Source organism: Amblyomma americanum, chromosome 4, assembly GCF_052857255.1.
Source record: "Amblyomma americanum isolate KBUSLIRL-KWMA chromosome 4, ASM5285725v1, whole genome shotgun sequence".
NCBI classification, from domain to species: Eukaryota; Metazoa; Arthropoda; class Arachnida; order Ixodida; family Ixodidae; genus Amblyomma; species Amblyomma americanum.
In genome coordinates this window covers 199,338,366-199,361,975 of record NC_135500.1, presented here as the reverse complement: position 1 = coordinate 199,361,975, position 23,610 = coordinate 199,338,366, and the positions used below count along the sequence as shown (strand labels likewise).

The 23,610-nt window shown below is 43.7% G+C and overlaps 1 protein-coding gene across 1 annotated transcript in view; it reads right to left on the bottom strand.

The window, feature by feature from the left end:
- Positions 1 to 8,605: 8,605 nt before the first annotated feature.
- The window catches only part of LOC144129022 (calpain-D-like), a 28,039-nt gene continuing 13,034 nt past the window's right edge, over positions 8,606 to 23,610 (bottom strand). The window contains exons 4-12 of the mRNA XM_077662894.1: positions 23,216 to 23,418; positions 22,371 to 22,515; positions 21,298 to 21,373; positions 20,509 to 20,634; positions 18,748 to 18,900; positions 16,140 to 16,304; positions 14,248 to 14,590; positions 12,213 to 12,391; positions 8,606 to 10,162 (exon numbers count right to left, since the gene is read on the bottom strand). Of these exons, the coding sequence (XP_077519020.1) occupies positions 9,985 to 10,162; positions 12,213 to 12,391; positions 14,248 to 14,590; positions 16,140 to 16,304; positions 18,748 to 18,900; positions 20,509 to 20,634; positions 21,298 to 21,373; positions 22,371 to 22,515; positions 23,216 to 23,418 (1,568 nt within the window). The 3' untranslated portion in view covers positions 8,606 to 9,984. The remainder of the gene's footprint in view (positions 10,163 to 12,212; positions 12,392 to 14,247; positions 14,591 to 16,139; positions 16,305 to 18,747; positions 18,901 to 20,508; positions 20,635 to 21,297; positions 21,374 to 22,370; positions 22,516 to 23,215; positions 23,419 to 23,610) is intronic.

Here is a 23,610-nt window from a genome sequence, read left to right as displayed (position 1 = left end):
ACGAGAGATCGGAGAGCCAAAACTCGCAGTCGACGCTTTTTCGCTAAAAAGCGGCGGTGGCGCCCTCTGTTTTCGACAGTGGAAAGCGTTACGACAAGGCCGCCGAGACGAGCGTTGCAAACAATGTTCTTTGAAAGGTAAAGCCTCGTTAAATCAGCTGTTCTGATATTTTTCCCGCTCAGTTAGCCGAAAATGTTGTAAGCGCTTCAGTTGAAGCAGACGAAACGGCCGGAACGGCATATTCAAAGGGCCCGCGCTCCTTGCAACGCTCGCCTCGGCGGCCTAGTCGTGACACTTTCCGCTGCCGAAAACAGATGGCGTCACTGCCGGTTCTCAGCGAAAAAGTGTCGTCTGCGGGTTTTGGCTCTCCAATCTCTCGTAGACGCTTACGTTTTCGCATCGTGTGCGCCTGAACTAAGTAAGTACCGTTGTCAAACTTGCTACGATACAAAAGTTACCATAATACGCAAGCTCTGTGTGCAGTTTCACCGCAAATGAGCCAGCGGTTGAGGCGGGGAAATTTTTGAAAGTGTCAGCGATAAAAACGCACAATACTGTATATGACATAATTTTATTAGTTCTCGAACCTCTTTTATTTTCTTTTTTACTTTTATTATCTCAAACAGCACGCACACACTACTTTTGCCCTTGCTCGCTCCTTGGAGAGCCCAGTTACGGTAACCGCTGCCTTCTGCAGTCAGTGAAAGTTTGACCAAGTGCTACGGGCAGCGAGCACCACCATGAAGTCAGGAGGATGAGGGCATGCCTATCCCATATGGCAACAGAATCTGTAACCCATAACGACTTCTTATTGTGAATGAGTAACAGGTGCTAATAATCGGGTCAGGCCGAGGCACTGCCCATAGAAATCCAGCTAGCTCAGATGAAAGTCCTGCAACAGATATGGCTCCAATCAGATCTTCTGTTTTAAACGCTCCAAAGCTTTGAAATGGTATCTGTATAAGGAACTTTCACCAGAGTCAATGTGGTGCCGTAGCATGCAACTGAAAACTCCCCCTGCTGCCCAAAGAAAACTGTGGGCCAGAGACATATGAGATGTGCAAGCTGGGCTGTGGGCTCTCTTGAGCATGCCATATCTATGGTTATATGCTCCAGGTGGGCCTGTAAGTGGTGAAGTGGCATAAGGGTGGCACAGTGGTGTGTAGTACAGCAATCGCTATTATGAATTCCCTGCCCCAGAGGATGGTCAAAGGTTCGAAAGTTCTTTGATCTTTGGTTTACGGTGATAACTGCGTAAAGAACTTTTTCAGAAGTAGAGAGTATCACTAGTGATTTAGCATATTGTAACTGGAAACATTGGCATTCACCTACTGACCGGTGATATAAATGTTACCCGGGCGAGATTGGGTGTGGGCTTCTGCCGATTTGTGTTTGATACGACTACCACTGTCAGAGAGCCCCAGAGTTCTCTCGGCATGTATTCAGTTAACATATTAATCATGCAGGCTCGCTAAATATGCTACAAGAAGAACGCTTACAAATGAGGATCTTCAGATCTCCATCACCCGTCATCTGTTTTTCTGGCTTAATTTTTGTTTCCTTCCATTGATGTGATTCTGGTCTCATTGTGGCTTTTGCAAGACACTGTTTGCATGCCAGTAAGTACCGCTGTTATGATGAGGAAGCCGAACATACACGGAATGGAAGAGTGGCAACAGAACAGCACTGATTTAATTGTGTAGTGCTGGTGTTTGGCACCCCTTTGTCTGTTTGATGTCACTCTTCAAAGAGACACTGAGGACAATCTGAGTTTATCCTTTTTCGAGCGATTACTGTGTTCTATTGGCAAAGAGGCTGCTTTCATTGTAAAAAAGGATTTTATAAGCTAAAAAAAATTAAATTCAAGCACCACTGCCACATGCTATTTTCAGACTAAATGAGATGACATGAATGTGTTTTTTGTGTGCAGATCTCCCGAAATTAGACCGCACTGCCAGGCACTTCCAGTTCGTAATCACGGAGCCCTTTCCGTTATTAACACCACAAGTTTGTGTTAACTGACTGTGTGAGATGGTTCTTTTTGAACTGCAATTTTCTCACCAATAAATTCGCCTTTTCCTGCCAAAAACATGTCAACAAAGCCACAAAAAGCCAGAAAATCGATTTTATCTAAGAACAAAAATTGCATGAAGTTGCCTTCAGTGTCCCTTTAATAAACAAACACAGACAGGTCCCTCTAAGTTGACTAGCAATCAAGAAACCAAAGTATTACTTCAGTATAATACAGCTCATAATATTACTTCAGCAACACTACAGGGCAAAAGAAAACAGAGAACTAACCACATCATGTATGCAGTTTTTTTATAGCTTTTAACGACCGACACTATCAAGATTCATTGTACACACAAACACTTTCTTAAAAAAAATAGTACACAAAGCAAAAAGCCCATTTTGGATCATACAGACTGGACAGACTGGGGTCCTATTCAATTGGTGGTTACAATACGAGCATAAACAACACTCCAGGCGTTTGCAAGCAGCTCAAGAGAAATTTGGAATGTGAAAGCAGTTCTCTTTCTCTGAGGAAGAAGTACTTCTTGACATCAACCACGTACAAAAACCAGCACGTGCGAACACTTAGCGTGAAACGAGCCTGCACATGATAACAAATCGAGAAGGTTGGTATCACTGCAAAACAATGTGGAGTCAATTTTTCAATGGCCGATGGAAATGCCTCGAACTGGAGTTGAACATAACTTATGCAAGTCCATCAGTACAGATAGTGTTGCTTCGCTCGAAAGGAATTAGCAAAACCTAATTGGGCAAATTGACTATGCTCACTGACACAAGGATCTGCATGCACTTCAGTGACACGATCCAGAACTATGCTGTCATTTGTGTATACAAATGGTGGAAAGTATTTACAATTTCTTTGCAAACTGAAGCCAACTTGACTAGCAGCTCTACAATGTATCACAAAAAGTTCTCCCACTAGTACTGAGCTGCAGTTGTCAAGAATCCAGTGGTAGAAGTAATTATTTCTATAAAAATGTCAGTTATGTGGTGTGATGGGCTGTTAATGCACACCTCCAAGGTTCCATTACAAAGATAGTCTGTGCCTTTCATTGGTGACTAGACTCCCCAAACGTGCCTGTGCGTTTACTGAGCCCAACAGTGCAATTTTTATTTCAGCAAAAACAAGAAATATGAGTTTCCAACGAGTGTAAAAACATGTAAACACAGGTATAAATAAGCAAGAAGTAATACTCAATTTCCTTGCCCGCAGAGAGGTGCAGGACAAGTATAAAATGAACAAAAAGATTACAAACGCAAGCTAAAAAACATTCCTTCAGAAAAATTTTCAAGTAGTGGCCAAACATGCCATCATATGTTTAACTTGACAACTCACATTACAGAAACACTGTTTCAAAACCACGATCTGGTCACAAATTGGGGAACATGCTTGCAAACGCTTTTTAATTGATGAGATACACATATAGTCAACTCTTGATGATTTGAACTTCTTGGGGCCTACAAAAATTTGTTTGAATCTCAAAAAGTCGAAACTAAGGAAAGGTAATTTAATACACTTGATGTTGACGAGACCAAGACGTCACTTTCAATAAACCAGGAGTTCAAACTAAGCGAGTTCAAATTAATGGCATTCCACCGTACTTGGTTACCAAACGCTTATCAATCACAACACGTGACTGCCAACAAGAATACAAATTAAATGTGGACAGGCAGATGTTTTGTGAATGATTAAAAAGCAGCACCAGGGTCCTTTGATAGCATTTCTTACTGGGCACAGAACTTCCTGCGAAACTTCATTAGAGAAAAAAGTGGCCACTATGAGAGGTGCCAGTGTTGTTTAGGAGGCAGCAAGTTGCCATCCTGCAAGCTGCTCCCATAGCAGAACCATTGCATATGGACAGAGACTGCTTTGCGAAGAGTTTCTCTACAAAATTAAATAAAGCTAATCAAACAATGAAATACAATTATGCAGTACAAAATATTAAGTTTTTTCGCATAAAAAAACAAACACTAATTTATGCTCAAGTTCTACACTTTTATAGTGCATTTGTGCATGTTCTACAAAAGAACACAGAAGTCTGTGACCACTAAGCCACACACCGTGCCATGTGTGTGTAAAAGATGCTCAACTCTCTCGCAATAGAAGGCTTTGGCTACCAATCAATGCAGCGACACAGCACACTGTAGGTGGAGTAAAAAGCTCTTCCACACCATTATGCAGGGGTATTGTAATCAGTAGGAAAGTTTTAAAGGCCCTGGTATAGCACCTGATTTCAACAAACAAGATAAGCATCAGCAAGAAACCAATCAGCACGCATTAATACATGAGGTGTGCAAACAACTTCATCAATAATATGCATGTATAGTCCCGGCCATAATATTACGGGGCACGTTTTGGCGATCAAACTCTTCTCCCGCCTTACCAAGCACAAATTAGGATACACTTTATACATATGATAGCACAGGCCGCTAGTGTGCTTACACATGAACCCAAGAAGCCATCATATCTTCTCTTTGGGACACGTGAGGATATTTCAGACTCCGAAGCGTGCTCCGCAATATTCTGGCCGCATCTGTACAGTTGAACCTCACCAGTAAAACCTCGTTGATACGTTTTATTTTTTAACTGCGGGAAAAAACGTATTATCCGGGAAAACGTATGATCCAAACCGCCTGATTTTGAGAAATGTAACGGTTGAATGGGGTAAAAAGATTGACAACTTCACGTTCGATTGGCATTTGTCGATTGGCATTTCTCGGCATAAGAGCTGAACAGATCCTATTCCAGTGCTCGCTGAATTCAGTCCGCGTTCGCGCTGTCTTTAGCGCGGAAGGAAATTCGTAACGCATCCGGTCTGTCGACGGCAGTGACGAAAGTAACCAAAATCTCTTCGTCATTTTTCGGATGCCTCGCCCCTTTACTTCCAGGTATTGTGGAAAAGCCACCGCGGCGGCTGATTGTCGCCGTGTTTCGCTTTTTAAGCCGCGTCTCCCAGACCCGGCCCGTTCGTATATATGCGCATCGCTGTAGCTCGTAAGAAGCTTCGCCTCCTTTCCCTTATGCGCCGCGAAGAAACCTCGGCGTTTCTCTTCTTCATACCGCGTCCCCGCAGAAACGGCCCTCGAGAATGCTAGCGCGCCGTTTTTATATTTTGTCCTCGATAATGATGCTTCACCTCGTGACATCGAGGTACTGCAGAGAAGCCGCCACAACGGGTGACTGCCGCAAAAACCACGTTGCGTGCCCTCTCGTTTGGCCCACTTGTATGTTTGCAGATGTGCGGTTGGTCAATAAACGTTATAATACGACCGCATTTTGTCGAAATTTTAAACGCAGTAGCCGGGAAATAGTGTTTTCCGGGAACGTATTAACCGGGAAAAAATACAATGCAACTCTATGGGGCATTTTTTTAATGTCCGCGATGTTGAGCGTACGAACCGGGAAATCGTATGAACCGGGGACGTATCAATGAGGTTTTACTGCACATCAAACAGTAACTACACCAAAAGTATCATTTTCTGGAAAATCTAGAAAGCTGAATATCAACTGCACTGACAAAAAGAAATAAAGAAATTGTAAAATATACCGTTAAATTTCCTATAGCCTTGCAGCATGCACAATATTTGAAGATATGATATCTCTTGAATCAACTGGCAGTTATGTCTAGTTCTCAGTTAAACACAGTATAGGTGAGAACCAAGTGAACAAAGCGATGTGAAAGGTACCATAATTCCCGTGTAAAATGGGGTCCACGGTTGCGTATTACCTATGCTTTGCTTTCACATAACCTGCACAACATTATGAAACAGATCTTGTAATTGTGTTTTTCTTTTGCAGCTGCTGTCTTCGAAACCCAAACACAAGTGAGATCTTTTTGTACAGGGCTGAGCAACAACTCAAGTTTTCCCTCTGAAGTGATTCGTCCGCTGCTTTGGTTCATAAGATTTAAAGCCAATCCCTGCTTTTCATCATAAAATAGAGCAGAGATTGTCAATAATCTTTTTTTACCAGCATGCAATCAAAATTCTTATGAATGCCATATGCCTGTTTAAGTCCTGAAGGCCCAAGGTAAGCCAAATTTATTCCAAGCTTCTTCGCTGAAACTGCTTTACACTAAATCAAGCTGCAACACTAAATTTTCAGATTTGACTTTAGACATGACGTTTCGACTGATAACAACAACAACAGAAAAAAACTGCATTGCTGAAAGATCACACTGTGAACAAACTGACATGTCCGTAAAGAGCACAAAATGAAAAGAAACCTGGCTTTAGGCAGACCCTCATAAATGAGACTGCTATAATTAGGCCAACTTGTACATATAACAGGTGTTTCAGGGAAGCTTATCACAAATTTTAAAAAATAGGGTTTCTGAGCTAAAGATAAGCTTTTTGCGGCATAGTAATACCAGTGCTGGCAGAAGTCAAAATACAGCTAGGTGAACCGTTAACTAGTAAAGTGATCAACTAAATTCTAATAGTTGACATTTCAGCTATTACCGATAGGCAAAGTCAAGTACCTGATTTCAACTAGATTTTTAGCCAGCCGTTAGTAGTAGTCATATCAGTTTTTAGAATTTGGAAAACACAATTACCCTCGGCACTGTGACTCGACAAAATTTGGCTGTTTTGAGTAGTTAGGTTCACTGGAGGAGTTGCTTTGCCTGCATGATTCTCAAAAGCACATGTATTTTGGCACGACGTCGCCAAAATTAGTTGAGCCATAGCAGCGAGGGTAATTGTGTTTTCGAGATTCTAAAAACTGATATGGCTATTACGAACGACCTACCACAAATCTCCAATTGCAATCAGGTGCCTATTGGTAATAGTTAACTAATAAAATTTAGTTAATCACTTTACTAGTCAACATGATTCGTCTGTTCTTGGATGTCCGCCAACACTGATATAACTGCGCCGCAAAAAGCTTTGTTACCTCAAAAATCCTATTTTTAAAAATTAGTCATCACCTTCCCTGAAACACCTGGTGTAGTATAAAGCATACATGGTGAATTCATATTTGCTGAAATATTAGTCATGCACTAGCTTCATAGGAAAACAAAACCCAAGTACTAAGACAAAGAAACTCTGCAAGCGTTGACATGACCTCAAACAGATGTTCACTAATAAAAATTTTGAGTGACTAGAAAAACGACGCATGGTGAAGCAAAAAACCCTGAAAAACATTCACATTGTGTTACTCCTGCTAACTAAGCCAAAATAGAGAAAAGCAACTACAAAATAAAATTCCAGCAAACAATGTTGACATAAATGAAGCTTACAGCCATAAGCACAGTAAACGTGAGAGTTAGCTGCTACTGTAGGCTTCACTAACACACACAGATAAGCTTTTATGCAAAAATAAATTGGTCATCTCTTCACTGATGCTTGTTGCATATCAAAATCTTGAGTTATAGTAACACAAAATAAGTAGCAGCAAGGTTAAGTAATTGCACATAGTAGGCCATGCTACCTTCTTCAAGGCGATAACAACCATAAAACATCAAGTAAAAAATAAGATGAACAAACAGTAGGAGTAGGACTACTTGATGTCATGACATCACATCGACACCATTTATGACCAGAATACTACCGCTCATTTGAGTAACAATATTTTGCGTACAAAATAAGACAGACCTAGATTTCTACCCATAGACTGAAAAAGCAGGGATGAGGTGAGTCATGCTGTGTAAGTAAATTTACTGTATCTGCTGCTTCGTCAAAAACGCACTGAATTCCTCAGAAGATGAACTCTGTTGAGCCAAATCTACTGAAGTGATAAACAGTTCGGAAATCATTACTTACATAGTTTTCCAAAGGCGCCACATAAAAAAAAAAACGTGCACATATTCATTAACATGAAACCTAACAGTGCTGTACAATCTAGCACCCCATGGCTAGAAGTGGCCAATAGGTCTATGCCCCTGTGTTACACTGTGTAAGGAAAGTGACTATATAGTGAAGAGAGCAAAGCTGACAGAAGAATCAAATCCTTGCATTTGACATGCATTAAGCCAAATGTCGCTTTTTCAACAGGACGACAGGTTTTTCAGGTGTGTAGAAATTCTGAGCTTGTTTAGAAGTTAGGCAGAGGTTCTCCCACCCAAACAAAGAGCAGTCGTTGCAGACTAGGCCAAAACCCACAACAGTTGAATGGCCGACTGAAGACATTGCACGCAGGCTTTCTGAAAATATTTCTTGGAGTGCTGCTTATTTCATTAATAGTTTACCTTTGATGCCCTCGTACAACTGGGCATTTCAGCCACTTCTGTTAAGATGAATATATGCATAGGGTCCCATGAAGCTCAACTTAAAGGGAGTCTACTGTGGAGTCACCACTGCAATGAGAGCATGGCAGGAACCCAAAGCTTTACATCATGGGTGTCGTTGGATACCAACAATATAACAGACTGAATAAATATATTATTTAAATAGTACAGAATGACTTGAGCAACGAGTATTTATCTGACTGAACTAAAAGAATAAGTAATCACCTTTGTGTAAATAAGTGTGAAAAATACCCAAAGTACTATCTCACAACAACCTCTCAATATGTGAGGAAGGACAAGGCTAAAAGCAAAAGAAACATCCTCAGTGCCATTTTTTTTTTTTTGTAGCGTGCTAAAGATTCAACTGAGAATTTTCTGGTATGCTAAAAATAAGGAGAATCAAAGATATCAGTTTTTATGTGTGTCCACGCATCTGACTTCATGAGTATGCAGGAGTTATATGCACCGTTCGGCAATGCTTCTGCAGAGCGTGGAATGTTGCTTCTGACAGGGAGATGCAGAGAAATGGAGGAAAAGAAAAATACAAATATTACGGCGAGAATAAAGATACATACCGGATTACAAGAATATAAACACCCCACACACAGAGGAGCTGCAATATAAAAAACGTGGCAGCCTAAGCATCCTTTCAAGGTGAAAACAAAGGGACAATCATACTACACAATAACGAAATTTTTTTAGTTAGGTTTTCACAAGTCACAGTGCAAATCTGCCTGTTTGCGAAGTAAGCGACATCCTTGCACCAGCGGACAGTTCACGTCGCACTCAAATGCCAAGGCAAATACGTCACCCAGTCCCATTACCACCTCTAAGGCCAGCTTTTTTCTCCTAAGAAAACAAGCTGCACTACTCATCAGGTTTGCCATCACAGGTGGTACAGTAATGGAACATTGGCAGTTCTTTTTTGTGTGTTCTGAAAGTACTATAAAAGTCCCACTGCAAAAAACGACCCTTCTGCTAGAGGAGAAGACCTTCCACCCTAGCTATACCACGCGTCGTTCAAAAATGAGACCTCCCTGACTTACATGTACAATGTGAGGCCAGCTGTGGGCAATTGTGTTGATGTCGCGTGATCTACCAAGTGATCGACTCCTACCGAGGAAATTGCTGGCTGGCTTCATCGGGTTCTAGTGAGGCACAGCCAAAGAGCAACCCACACTTGAAATGCTTTGTAGCAACCATGCAACCAGCAAGTTTGTGCTAGACCACTGTAAACAACACCTCCTGCACTGTGACCTTCTAATATGCCAACTCCCTAGTGCCTTTACAGCAGTGTTGAAGAAATTGTTTGCCTTCACTGTGTTACCACCGCAAAATATTTAGCCCATTGCACTTCTAGAAAAGAAGTTGCACCCGCTGATGGTTCTTTAAGCAAGAGCACTCAGTGACCTCATAGTGCCAAAGCACAAAAAATGCCTTTTAGCAGCTACAGGTTTCCTGTCATAAAAAAAAGCACAAAGAGAGATGTCACTGAATGCGCCCATTCACAGTGTCTTGAGCAGGTTACTTCACGAGACACTCAATCCGCACTCACCCCACATGAAAGGACATTCAGACCAGGGAGTTAACACCCACCGCAGTTACTGCTTGGTTCCATATCCGAGTGCAAGACCTGCACATGCATGAAAAGATGTGAACGAGTCTTGCAGTACAAAACTGCTAAAAAGCGTTAGTGTTAGGCTGGCCACTGCAGATGAGGAGATCAGAGTGGCCTGGGAGTGTGCAAACCATACACCTTCCGGTCAATGGGCGGCACATGGTTGGTCGCTGAGGGCCCCCAATCGTGCAGGCCCCCCGTAAAGGACACCCGGTGCGTCAGCCGGTGGGCAATGGAGAAGCCACCGCTGCCCTCGAGCTGTGTGAGAACGATGATCACTTGCCTGCGTAGAGAAATTTCACTCTCCTTCAATATATCTGTGCTTATTTCTCCCAAGGTTCCAGTTAATGTCTGAATACAGTGAATTCAAATGTGGTAAAGACAGAAAATTATGAAAATATGCTCTAACAATCATCAGTCTGATTGGCAACCAAGCCAATGGTAGACTTGGCTGCCCTGCATTTCCATCTTTTATTTCTGGTGAAAAGGGTAACACTACTACACCTCTTCTGAATCTGCATTAGATAGCCTGACAGCAGGAAAAAATGTAGAACTACAGTACAAACAAAAACTCCTTATCTTATACTGATAAAATAAGGAATGATACTGCTTGTTGAATGAGCAGTTCTAGCTGTAAATCAATGCATAAAATTGCATGCAATGCAATCGTGTAACATTCCGAGATAAAATTTGCCACTAACTGTGTATGGGCACCTTCACGAGGGTGTCCTCACCTTCATCATTATGAGGGTTTCGTTTGGTGAGCTGAGTTTGGGGGAAGTATTGGTGCAGAAAAATTATGGGGGCAGTTAATTAACATTTATGCAATGACATTGCATTAGCACTAGGTCCTCTTGGTTTTAATTGCTTCTCTTCTACTTCTTAATCATCTCTTCATATTTTATGCAAGCCAGTCTGCACCGAATCTGTGCACAGCAGTCGAGCAAAGCACACCAATCAATTAAAACTTCTGATGGCTTCCAGGTGAGGTGCTAGTTGCCACCTGGTTTGTAGGGCCATGCGGCTCTACTTCCGTGCAAAGATTGCTAAAGGAACCTAGTAGCTGCAGTGAAATGTCGCTTTATTTGGAGCCCCATGCGTGACTCTAGTGTTTACACAAGGTTGGCATTCTGGGCGCACATGCACAGCAGCAGCTTCGTTGCTACAACCTTACAACTTTTGTAGAGGATCGAAGATGAGGATGCCGACCTACTCAAACCAGTTGCCGTGAATGCCTCAATCACTATTGGCATTGTCGCTCCCCTAAAGCAGTTCATCCAGAGCAAGGGTCTTGACCAGGAAGACCACATGAGCATGCTGGAGAGCTTTGAAAGTGGCACAGTGGACTTTTTAAAAAAAAAACACCTCTTTTGTCTATTTTGTTGGCTTTAAGAGAACAAGTCCAATTACTACGAACTTTGGATAAAACAAACGCAATCTACGTGACTCTCAAGTATTAATTATAGGTGGGCTCAGCCGCATATATGAAGGTAAGGCCAAGAGCCACTTCCAGAGGTGCACGAGGTCTGCTGGAAGATCACTCATTGCAAAAGCTCAGCGGATATAGCGTGAAACAGCCCCATACAGCAAAATCTTCGGTTGGTTCGAGATGCTCGGTGCTCATTGATGGTTGGCATGATAAAGGCTGAATTATTAGTTTGCTGCAGCCATCAAATTGAAACAGACTTAATGCAGAAAAGTGAGAATCAGCACTAAAGCAAGGCGCCTGTGTGCTGTGCGATGTCAGTGCACGTTAAAGATCCCCAGGTGGTCGAAATTATTCCCGAGCCCTCCACTACGGCACCTATTTTCTTCCTTTCTTCTTTCACTCCCTCCCTTATCCCTTCCCATAAGGTGGGGTTCAGGTGTCCAATGATATATGAGACAGATACTGCGCCATTTCCTTTCCCTAAAAACCAATTATTATTATTATTATTATTATTCACTAAAGCAAGCCGATTTTTTCTATTTCGAAACAAGCCTGTGGTGAATATCCAGGGTGCACATATCAAGCACGTAAACGTGGTTATTGAACCATAACAACAGGAACAGGGAAGTGGCATCCATTATAAGCAGCATTGTTGCAATGAAAAGGTTTTCCTGTGGTGCAACACTGCTGGGCCCCTTAGTGCCTCTGCTGAAACCTCTTCAATGCTGGCAGCACTCTTTTTGGGAAAAACAGAGCAAGCTCTCTGGAGAAAATTTTAAAAGCCAGCTCTCTTTAAGGGCTGCTTTTTGGGCTGGTTACACACCAGCCTAAATGACACATGCAGGGTGGCTACAAACTGAGTGCACATGTTGTATTGTAAAGCCCCATCAATAGCAGTGCTCACCTGTGCAACGGGGGGATGCTGTCAACAGTCCTGAGGGTGGCTCTGGTCGAGACAACGTTGACGCTCTCAGAGCAGTCGCAGATCACTTGGACAAAGCGGTCAGGTAGCCGGTTCTCCACAACAACCACAAGGCCTGCCCAGCCCTTGGTCAGGTAGTATGCAGTCATGCCTTCTCGTCCCTAGACACATAAGTAAAGGTAAGAGCCATGATGTGGCAAGGACACTTAGCCTGCCAGATGCTGAACACAATAACGTAAGCAAGCAGATCCCTGGTGGGCTGGATGCCTGACATAACCTTCAGCTTAGTAGCATAGTTGTAATTTATTTGTTCAAAGACAGGGTAAATTTACAACATCCAAATGTGTACAGATAGCTCGAAAATAAAAGGGAACAGTCAGGTCACACACAAGAACTAAAGCCCGAAATACAGTTGAGCCCACTTATAACGGCCGCAAATATAACAAACACTCTCTTATTACAAACAAGGGCAGTGCCACCATCAAAATATACATTACGGCAATGGCGCAGCATCTCAGCTGCAACGAACAAACATGTCCGTACCACTCGGTCAGAGCGAACGGGGAGGAGCTGGAAATTCTCCGCCGATGTCTAAAAATTCGCGCTTCTCGAAAGCATGAAAACCAAAGAGCACCTCCAAGTTCGCGTGATATCGCACCTTAAAAAATGTTGCGACCAAAAAAAAAAAACCTGAAAAGATGCCACTGAAACTGTAGATAACTGCTGGGAAAGAACGCTGATGATATAAAAAATTAATCAATGCATGCATGTGCACTGGCTGGCCGACAAAGCGTTTACAGTAGAAGGAGAACAAAGTGGGGGGAGCAAGACAGGGGCAGCACTGAAAATGAAGCTAGAGCGCACGGTCGGTGATCAACCAAATGCAGTGATTTGACAAGTCTGAATACAAGTCTGAAGTGCACTTGTACTATTAAACGCAAAATAATACAGTCAAACAAAAGTGGCGTTTATTTCTTTAAAAAGTCCACTGTGCTGCTTTCCAAGCTCTCCAGTGTGACCATGCGGTCACGGATGAGGCCCTGCTGCGAATGAGCTGCTTTAGAGACACAATAATCCTGATGGAAACTGACACATTCACGACAACTGCTCAGGCCTTCCTAGACCAGCAGGTAGAGTGGCACGTATCACCTGTTCAATCGGCTACCTCTTCTGCATTGCTACCACGTGCAGGCAGCACACAGAGAACATTCAGAGCAGCTGATACCAATGCCTTGATACAATCTGTGAGCACATATGCTGCATGGCCAGGAGTGCTCACATGATGAGATGCCTGTGGATTTGTGGCAATACGTCACTGATGCACATATAGCTGGATGTCTCCTGGGATTACTTCGTTTGTGCAGATGATGGTGCCTACAGTGCAGAGCAGTGCGCTAGCAAAGCCAATGTACACGAACCATGGGCACTCCCCGACCACCAGGAATCTGATCTAGACAGCAATGTCTTGATCCTCCATGTCCCCCCCACCAGCTGACCTCCACGACTGGTTAGATTGCATCCCTAATGCACATTGTTGTTTGCAAGAGTCTCGGCAAAGAGCACATGTCCGCACTGGAGAGTGTGAATAGCGCCCCGATATATCCTGCTTTGAAGAAACAAACACAGCAAACATCACTTTTTAAAGAAATGAATGCCATATTTGTCCAAGTTAGTTTTCTGGCTTCGATATGAGAAGTCCAATCACAGCGAACTTTTGATACAACAAATGCAATCCACGCAACTGTCAGGTTCATTATAAGTGGGCTTGACTGCATGTTTACAGGCAAAAAAAGAAAAAAAATTCATCTCACACAAACAATATAAGTTCATATATTATGGACAGAACATGATAGACGTTGCTGGATACAGAAGACAGGGGTCAGTTTACTTTGTGCTTTGGGACTTTGTGCTTTCGCTATTTCTACAGTGCCCTATAACCCACAAAATATACTTGAGTGCGAAGGAACGAGAAAAAAGTCCTAGTGTACCAATGAAAGCAAAGAGCCAGCCTTCGCACCTCATGCCTTCGTCCTTTGGCTACGGTCAGATTGATGATGGCATCAGCCAGTACGTTGGCATGTGGGATGACTGTCTCGACGAGTAGCCGCTTGGAGCTGTGAATGGCCAGCAGAAACTTTGGGTACTGGTCAATCTTTGTGAGGCTTGTGTGCCAGTGGTTGAAGGCAAGGCAGACGACCATATAGGAGCCTGGGTCTAGCACCGCATTGCAGCCGACAAAGCTGCGCACCTGCCGTTTTGAATGCTTCACTAATGGGCCCACCAGACCAGCGGCAGGGTCCTGCGCCCGGAACACCACCACGCATAGGTCCAGCTGGCAGCGCCGGGAACGTTCGGCACTCCTGCAGAGATCGTGCCCAAAACATTGCATGCAGCCCTTGAATTCTTGGCACACAAGCCTAACCTTAATTCTTTTTTTTTTCCGGGTTCATTAGAACCAGGAACAGGTTCATTAGACGACTTCATTGTTTCTGCATTGCATACAGATGACTATGATGGAACACTTTAAACATAACACTGACCATAGTAACAATTTTTATGACTAATTTTACAGCGATAGCTGTTAAGCGCCCATCCCCAGCTTGCGCATCGTAGTCGTCCGGCAGTATCGCTGTCAGCGTAACTGGTGGGTGCTATAATGACATCCACGCACCCGCCGGTCAATAACGTACCCACCTGATATCACGGTCAACCTGGGTCACATAAGCCTACGAGTGTTTGTGTTTGGAACAGCCACCTGCCACTGGAGGGGTGCATCACTTGACCACTACACCAGTGCGATATGAGGTCACTATTGTAGCAAAAGCTATACTGGCCACAAACTTGCGATTTCGCTGTGGCAGTGCTCCGAGGAGGCACAGAGACAGACCTTGAGCCGTCGCCTAGCAACCGCCGCAGCTGGGCGGATGCCGCGCCATCCGGCATGACGTCACACCGCACGCCTCGCAGCGGAGCCGCCCTTACCCGCCCTTATGCGCTTAACCGCTAACCAACGTATTCGGTGGCGGCATCTATAGGAGCCACTAAAACCCCCACACACTCACTGAATAAAAAAAAAAAGACCTGTGTCGAGGCTGGGAATCGAACCAGAGCCTTTGGTGTTTGAGGTGGAGACGCTACCACTCCGCCACGACAGCTCAGGTTTAATCATGAATAAAGGCTCATCTAGCGAATGCACGAGTTTCATATATTAGCTCTTCCAATCCAGAAGTCACTGGGCTTTCGCTACGTATGTCTTGGGCTAACAGAGTTAGGCCATCAGACATTTTCTTTTCCACCTCAAAATATTCTCAAAACTATACGCCTCAACAGCTATCGCTGAATCTTGCGTTACACAGTCGTAACTGTCCTGTTAGCTTTTTTTATGCCTGCAATTAACTACTAAAGGAAATTATTTGTATGGATCCCAACTAGCTTTTAGCTAGGGGTCCAGATGTTAGTGCAATTATACCTCTGTAATGACTGTTTGAAAATAAAACCAATCAATCAACATTTAATTGTGCAGAAAGATGCTAGTCTATTTTTTAAGTAATTTCTGTCATACAAACTGCACTATTGCAGGTTTTGATACAGCTTCTCAAAACATCCTTTAACCAAGTGCATTTGCTGATGTTTTGAGGGGACCTATCTCATCTTTACATTTTCAGGATTCTTTTTTTTTTTTGCATCTGAAAGGGCACTCCCAAAACATACTAAAAAGCTAGCCCATGGTTGCATTTCGTCTTCAGTACAACAACAAAGCCCCTATAATGCAATAAAAGCCATGAAGGATGTTGAGGGATTGAAAAGCATGCGAGAAAAAGCAGACAAAAGCATGTCAAAGCTCTGCAAAATCCAGAAACAGCATACTGCAAAAAGAAAGCAATGAAGAAATTGGCGCATGAGCCCAACCTTTGGCCTTCCTGGAAGAGCCCAAACTCCACTTCGGTGCCCTCGAGGACAGTGAGCAGAGTGACAGCCTGGCTGTCCTTGTCTGTCTGCGGGGGAAGGACACCCTGCAGACGAACCTCATTCCAATCGGGTCGCACTTTGCAGATGTCGATGCAGTCGAAGAACCTGCAGAAACGACATTGCAACCAACCGTTAGGCCCATATTTCTTGCTCTTCTAAGCCGCAGCTGGAATGGTGAACTCGCCAAATGGTTGAGTCCAGTGTGTAGATAGGTGAACTTCCCCCTTTTCACTATGGTACCCTTTTTCTAGAATGCTTGTTCTAAATGGTATGCTTTCTTTTTTCTTTACGCACAAAAAAAAAGCTGCATTCATTGTGCGAATAAACACAGCAGTTGCAATGTCTCGTTCACTGATAATACGAGATCAGTACATAAAAAACATTCATCCACTTTTATTACCCTACACAAAATAGCATGTAGCGTCAATGGTGGTAGCTTTACTGCAAATTTCTTCCAAACCTTGCGTCCATTGGCTGGTATTCTGTTCACCAGTGGACAACTGAGGGAACAAATCAAGAGTTTCTGTCTTGTTATCTTGTTATCAGTTCACTCTTTTACGTCCTTAAGGATGAAGTTTGTTTGTTCCTTTTTTTGTTTTTGTTTTTTCAAATACCTGCAGTGCCCGAAGACATTATTGCAGAAGAGACAGAATATGTACATTTCCGTGAGGCCCACACAAGAAAAGTAGGAAAAATATATAATGACACAAAAGACGCAAACTTATAAATAGCTACTGTTATACATAAATCTGACAATCGCGCCCGAAATGAAACTTCAGTTTGCTTTCAATAATTTTTTCTGGCAGCTGATTCCATTGGTTGATGGTGCACAAGAAAAATGAGTTATGAAAGACATTGGCTTGGCAATTAATTTCCCTTATTTTCCATTGATGGTCACGCCTCTTTGATGTAAAATGAGGAGGAAAAATGTACATTTCCTTGTCTGCTTCAACTATGCTGAAATAAAATCTGAACAGCATCTCTATCTGTACATTTCTTCTGCGCCTGCTTAATAATTCCCATTCTAACCCTTTCTTAAAGGGGCTCTGAAGCACCTTCCGAGGAGAGCACATCGGCTTGCTCAATCACTACACTGTGTTGTCATGAAAACCTGAGCCAAATAATACACTTCTACACACAGCAGAGGACCCAGAATGACGCGCGAAAGTTCACGAGCCCTTCCCAGCGACTTTTTCATGCTCGCACCCTCCTCTGTCGCTCGCATCTGCGTATAGAAGTTGAGAGGTGGCTATTGGTTAGATTCGTTCATACGTTGGGCAGCTACCGTGGCCGTGGCCAATAAGCCGCTTAGCTCTGGCAGATGAAGAGGCTCCGCTACCGGAGGTGGGGCCGGCAGAGGACCGCCAACCTTCCAGCGTGCAAAAAGTGACGAGAGGAGAGAGAAAGGCGCGAAGACGCTGAAATGCAAATTTTGAAAACAGATAACTCAGCTTCTAGAAAGCGATTAAAAGATTTTTGCTGGAAAACATTCGTGAAGCAGCGTGCTTTAACGTCCCCGGCATACCGCAACTTTATTAGTGCCCCTTTCAGAGCCCCTTTAAGTAAAGTAACACTGGAAACAAAGTTGTAATTATTACAAACAAATTGAGCGGCATCGTTTTGTACCCCTTCAAGCATATCGGAAAGGATTTTGTTTGTGGGCCCAAACCACACAGGCGTAATCCAATACAATCGTACGTTAGTGCAGTAAAGTAGTTCTCTAATTTTGGGAGGTGCTGACCTTAAATTAAGTTTGATAACCACCGCGGTGGCTGGTTATGCCGCTCGGCTGCTGACCCGAAAGACGTGAGTTCGATCCCGGCCGCAGCTGTCGAATTTCGATGGGAGGCGAAACTCAAGAGGCCCGTGCACTGTGCGATGTCAGTGCACGTTAAAGGTCGTCCACTACGGCGTCCCTCATAGCCTAAGTCGCTTTGGGACCTTAAACCCCTATAAACAAACAAGCAAGCAAACAAACAAACAAACAAACAAACAAACCTTTGATAAAATTCAAAATTTTGCAAGCTCTCGCTGATATGTACTCAACACGCTTAGACCAAGTTAGATTACAGGAAAAATAAACCCCAAGGTATTTATACTCACACACTCGCGACAGCTGCTCAGTACCTAATGTATAAGCAACCAGGTATGGATTGTGTTTATGTGTGAACGAAACAAATTGACACCGGATTCAAAGACATTTGTTACTCAAGACACCAGCGCTGTAAGCTGTCCAATATCGCTGCAGGTAATCACGGTCAGAAGAATCTTTTATGCAGACTCATAAAACCGCCAAGTATGGAGTGGGAAGAGTGGAATGTCTCCCCTCTTGGTCTGCCCACCATCCTAAAGCCCCTCGATGCCAGCGCCAGAACCATGCAGAGAAGAGCACACACTGCCCAAGCTTCAATGGTGGCAGCATTGGGGAATTGAGAAACTTTGTGTAACATCAAGGCATTCAGTCGCTACATGCAGGTCCGTTAACATCCACGGCTAATTGCATTTTGAAACAAGTGACCTGTGACTAAAGTGAGCTTTCACTACTCACTTGAGAACATCGCTGAAGGACATCCAGAATACACCATCGTCAGCACCATGAGGCATTAGTGCTTCCCGCATCTCGGGTGTCCATAAAGGAGACCCATCGGACCAGTCACCTCGCCAGGAATAGTGGCCCCAGGGGTTTCGGAGCCGCACCAGCCTGGTAGTGAAAGTTCCCAATTAGGAAACCCACATCCAAATTTGTATGAGAGGTTGCAACCCCTAGCTGGTACACATACTGAACAAGATAAACTCTGAAAAACAATAGTCCTTTGTCTCATCCTAAATCAAAGAGAATTTTAAAAAAGATTACACCACAGAATAACTAATACCGACACACAACCATCAAACATGACATTTTTTCAGAGTCACTCAAGAAAGAATAGCGTGCATTAAACCTGGAAGTTTAAAAAAAAAGAAAACAGACTGTTCATATTCTCTTGTGACTAATATGAAACCAAGAGCTCCACAACTTGCCATAGAACAGAATTGTGTAGCTTGTGCCTACACAATCACTAGCACCAAACCAAAAAGGCCGAATGTCATAGGTGCACCCTGTGTATTGCACCACGGCATTCATAGCTCCGTCATGTCTCTCTGGCAGGCATCATGCCTTTCTACCAACAAGGTCGCCAGTCCTTGTGCATTACAGATCTCTGCTTTTTGGCTTGTCATCACTGCTCATGACAACATTCTAAACGAACAGCATTAAAGGACATGAGATTAGAACAAGAAAGGCACAGCATGGGTGCTGACTCGCAACTAAATGGCTCATTGATTCAAAACATATTAAATGTACAGATAAATAGGACCAATAGCAAGAAGACCACAAAGGGAAAGACAAGCGGACAACTATTTCTCAAAAAACCACTTCTGCGTCTGGTAAGTGCTAATAGATGGCTGACACACATGCACAAACTCGTGGCTATATGAAATGCCTCAACCACTTCGTAAGTGATCTTGTCTTTGTGCTCGGAAAAAACACCTGTGTCATGAAAAGCTGGTGTGCATCCATATGCTGCAGCACATGCTTTTGTGACCCAGTCTACAGGTAATTAAATAGCTCTCATAGATGTAGGCGCATGTTGAGACTGTAGCCTGTTTCCCTTGTGTAGATTGCACAATAGCCGAATGGGGTGGAGTACACAACCGCCAAACTACAACATACATAACGGCATGTATGCTTCAGAGTGCAGGCTGCGTGCGCTTGACTGCTTTGCTTGTCAAATTTTCCTTGGATAAAGCCGCACAGACTGATGAGCTCGACAGGGGCAAAAACAGCAACTCTGAGGACACATCAAAGAGTCACATTCTTAATATTGTGCAACAAGCGGTGGACACACCACAAGACTGCTGCCTTTCTCTTCTTGTTTTTTTTTTAGGTGGTGCGCATTGGTCTGCTAATTTTTTTGCCTCATTTTACCCATGTAATCAATCAGGAGCCTATTTGCGCAATTACTTGTATCGAATAAGTGACTGTCTCCAACCATCCAATTTGTGCCTCAAAGCTAAGTGATATTGTTGAGGGCAGTTCTTAAAAGAACTGAGTGAATGCCCAAGCTAACAATGCAGTTGTTTACAATTTTTGAGTGGGATGACCTGCAGTCACGAAGAGGTTCTAACAAAAGGGATGCTAACTCCAGCAAACATGCAACCACTGCAGATGTAGCTGAATTTCCAAAAACATAACAGTCTGTTTTCCAGAATCAGTTCCCTAGCGCTGACATATGTGACCTGCGTGTGGCAAGCATAGTCTTGGTGAGCTCACCTGACACCCTCAACATCCTGAACGTCAAGCACAGAGTACGCATGTCGTGGGCGCAGTCCTACCGCATGGTAATCCTGGTCGTTCACTTGCATGTTGCCAGAGCCACATGAGGCACCCATCAGAAACCTTTTATCAAAAGAAATAAACAAGAGGCACATGCGCAGATCCCATCATCGGGCTCATTCACATTGGCTTCTGCAATTTCTAGATTTAATGCACAAACAACGTTAAAAAAGTTAGGTGACACCTAATTGCATTAAGTGTCAGGAATGTGAGAGCATTAAAGTTTGAAGTCAGCGGCCTGCTTCTTCTCTTCCGTCATTGCTGGTTGCCGCATATGCTGAGCCTGTGCAGCTGCTGATACTCCATCTTTAGCAACATCCTGCCGTTGTTGTCCTCTCCATTTGTGGCGATTTTCCACTACAGTAGGCACACATGGCGTTGATTCTCGCTCCGTTCCAGCCTGATACACGCAGCTGTCGCAACACGTCCGTACATAACCAAGCACCTGCCAAGTGACGCCGAGCCCGCCACAGCGCTCGGCCATGTCATGTGACCAGCGCACCTGCCAACTTGGTCATGTCGTGTCTAGTGACATCACTTCCAGTCTGGTGATGTCATTGTGACATCACATTTCCTCGACCATAAGCGATTTTTATGACACATGACACTGCTTTTTTTCTCCAATGGGGCTTCTAATGCTACCACAATTTAAAAAGAACACACACACTTGCTATATCAGCAAAGAAGCCTTTATGACACCTAGTTTGACCTGGAGGCCCTACTTACCCAGCAGCCCTTGAGCTTAACAATTGTGCCCAAATCAGATCCTCATCAATGCCTTCTTCATTGGGAGAAGATGAGTCTGGAAGAAAAACCAGGGTGAAGGCAGTGACGCAATTGGATAAGCAGGTTTTATTTCACATTTCTATCAGAAATAGGCTGGTAACTGGAAGGAAACTGCCACCTTCCACACTTGGACTGCTGCTGTTTTCACTTGCTGGGACGGCATCATAAGAGGAAATGCTCTGTATACAACACAATGATAGAACACAGTCAGCTCTTGCCAATTCCAAGCACGTAAAACATGAAGGCACTTGGCTATGGTCTCACAGAATGGACTGTAAAGACAGAGGCTGCAGCAGAATTAGGAATGTGAGATGACTGCCAAATAGGTAAAATATCAGAAAAATGTAATAACGGTAAACAAGAGAGCAGGTAATAATCTCCCTATCTAGCAGCCTAGAACATCAAACCAGATATCTTGACAAAAAACATGCTCACCCATCCATTTCTTTCTTGTTAATATATTTACAGTGCCTGTTGTTAATTACAGATTTTAACTTGTTAGCTTGACTTCAGACGTACCGTCTGATGACAAAAACAAACAGATTCCCTTCGCTGTGATGTCAACAACCATAACTTACTCACACGCGCCGGCAACCCGCTGTCAACAGTGTAGCACCTAGTCTGATAATTTGCACCCATGGCATCTCTTGTCCATACGCCATTCAGTCACTGCACCATCTCCCTTACAACAACTTCCCCACACCATGTCCTGTATTGCTTAGAGATCTGGGCAGCCCCACCTGCTGCACTAAACCTAACATTACTTTGAGGCATACATATGTGTTGTGCGACCACCATACTGCCCCAACTCCAGCCTGTCAATTTAATTTTGTAACATGGACATGGAACGTTTATTAGAGCCCCCTCTCTCTCCCAAGCATTAGGCACAGGGGCTGTGGTTAATTCAACATGCGATATGAAGAATGAAAAAAAATTCGAGCTGCCACTTCAAGCTGCGGTTTCAAGCATTCACATAAGCAGGAAGATTGCATGCTCCCCACTTGGGTACTCACATTGAAGAGGTACACTTTCACATGGTGCACCGGTGAACGTCGACAGTCCCTCAATGCACCGGCCAGACACAAGTGCTTCATAGCAGCCGTGAAGTTTGGCCACAGCCTTCTCAATCAATGGCACCCACAGCTGCTTCCGTTTGGCCTGTGTTTTAAGGCAATTGAAGAACATAGCTTGACGTTGTATAACATACCAAAAAACTTTTCAAGAACTGTTTCACTGAAGTTCGAAGCTTTTATTGCAGTCACCACTTATAAAGCACTTTTTTTTCTCTCTCTCTCTAAACCATTTTTGCAGTCATAAAACTCTGGTTCACCCTCTTCCTGAGAGCAAACATAAGCCTGAAATGCTTTGTCATAAGTACTTTGGCACCATGCGGTACTAAGCAAACAAGTTTTAAATAAGGTGCCTTAACACCGCTCTGGTAATGTGCAAAGTAACTTGACCATGTTATGCATAACGTTAAAGCTCTCACAGCAATGGTTTCTGATGTGACAATCACCTCGCGCGTCGTGTTTCTATTCAACATGTCACTGAATTTGACACTGCATGCAAAAGGTCCTTTAGTGTGACTTTGACAGCCCCAGATGCAGAAAAACTACAAGCTAACCTGTAATGTTACCTTTGGTTCTGACAAACTCACTTCTTTAAACCTCTTCAGTGCCACATTCAAGCATTCCGATTCTGATTTCATGCCTAAAGAAGACCACACCAACTGTAAGTCTACCTAATGATTTAATGATAAATATATCAGAGCACCATGACAATTGGTGCTACTTCAGCATGTGTAACTTGCCGGTAACTATATCGGGTCTGAGAGAAGGGCTCCAACCGTGCTACTTGCCTGGGAGTAGACGAGGCAGCCCTTGGCATCACATGGCAGCAGGTCATCAAGCAGCACTGTAGTCCACTGGCCGTCCTTGCAGAGCCGCACTTGGTAGACGCCCTGGTGGCAGATGGAGCGCGTCACCATGACACGCTCCACCAATTCTGGCTGCTCAGCCAGCACAGCAAGGGCCGACAGAAGCCAGCAGTTGCCTAGGATGCCTGCACAGCATTTTAACAAACGCTGCAGCACAAAACAAGACATCGGGCTGGGGTCAGCTAGCCGACAACAACTGCTGATGGCACTTCCTCAGTTGTCATTTGAGCACAACTCCAGAGAGTCTGTCGCACATCCGTCCAGAGTAAGAGGCTATGCACTAAACACAAGACACAGTTCATCCTCTTGACTTAGCG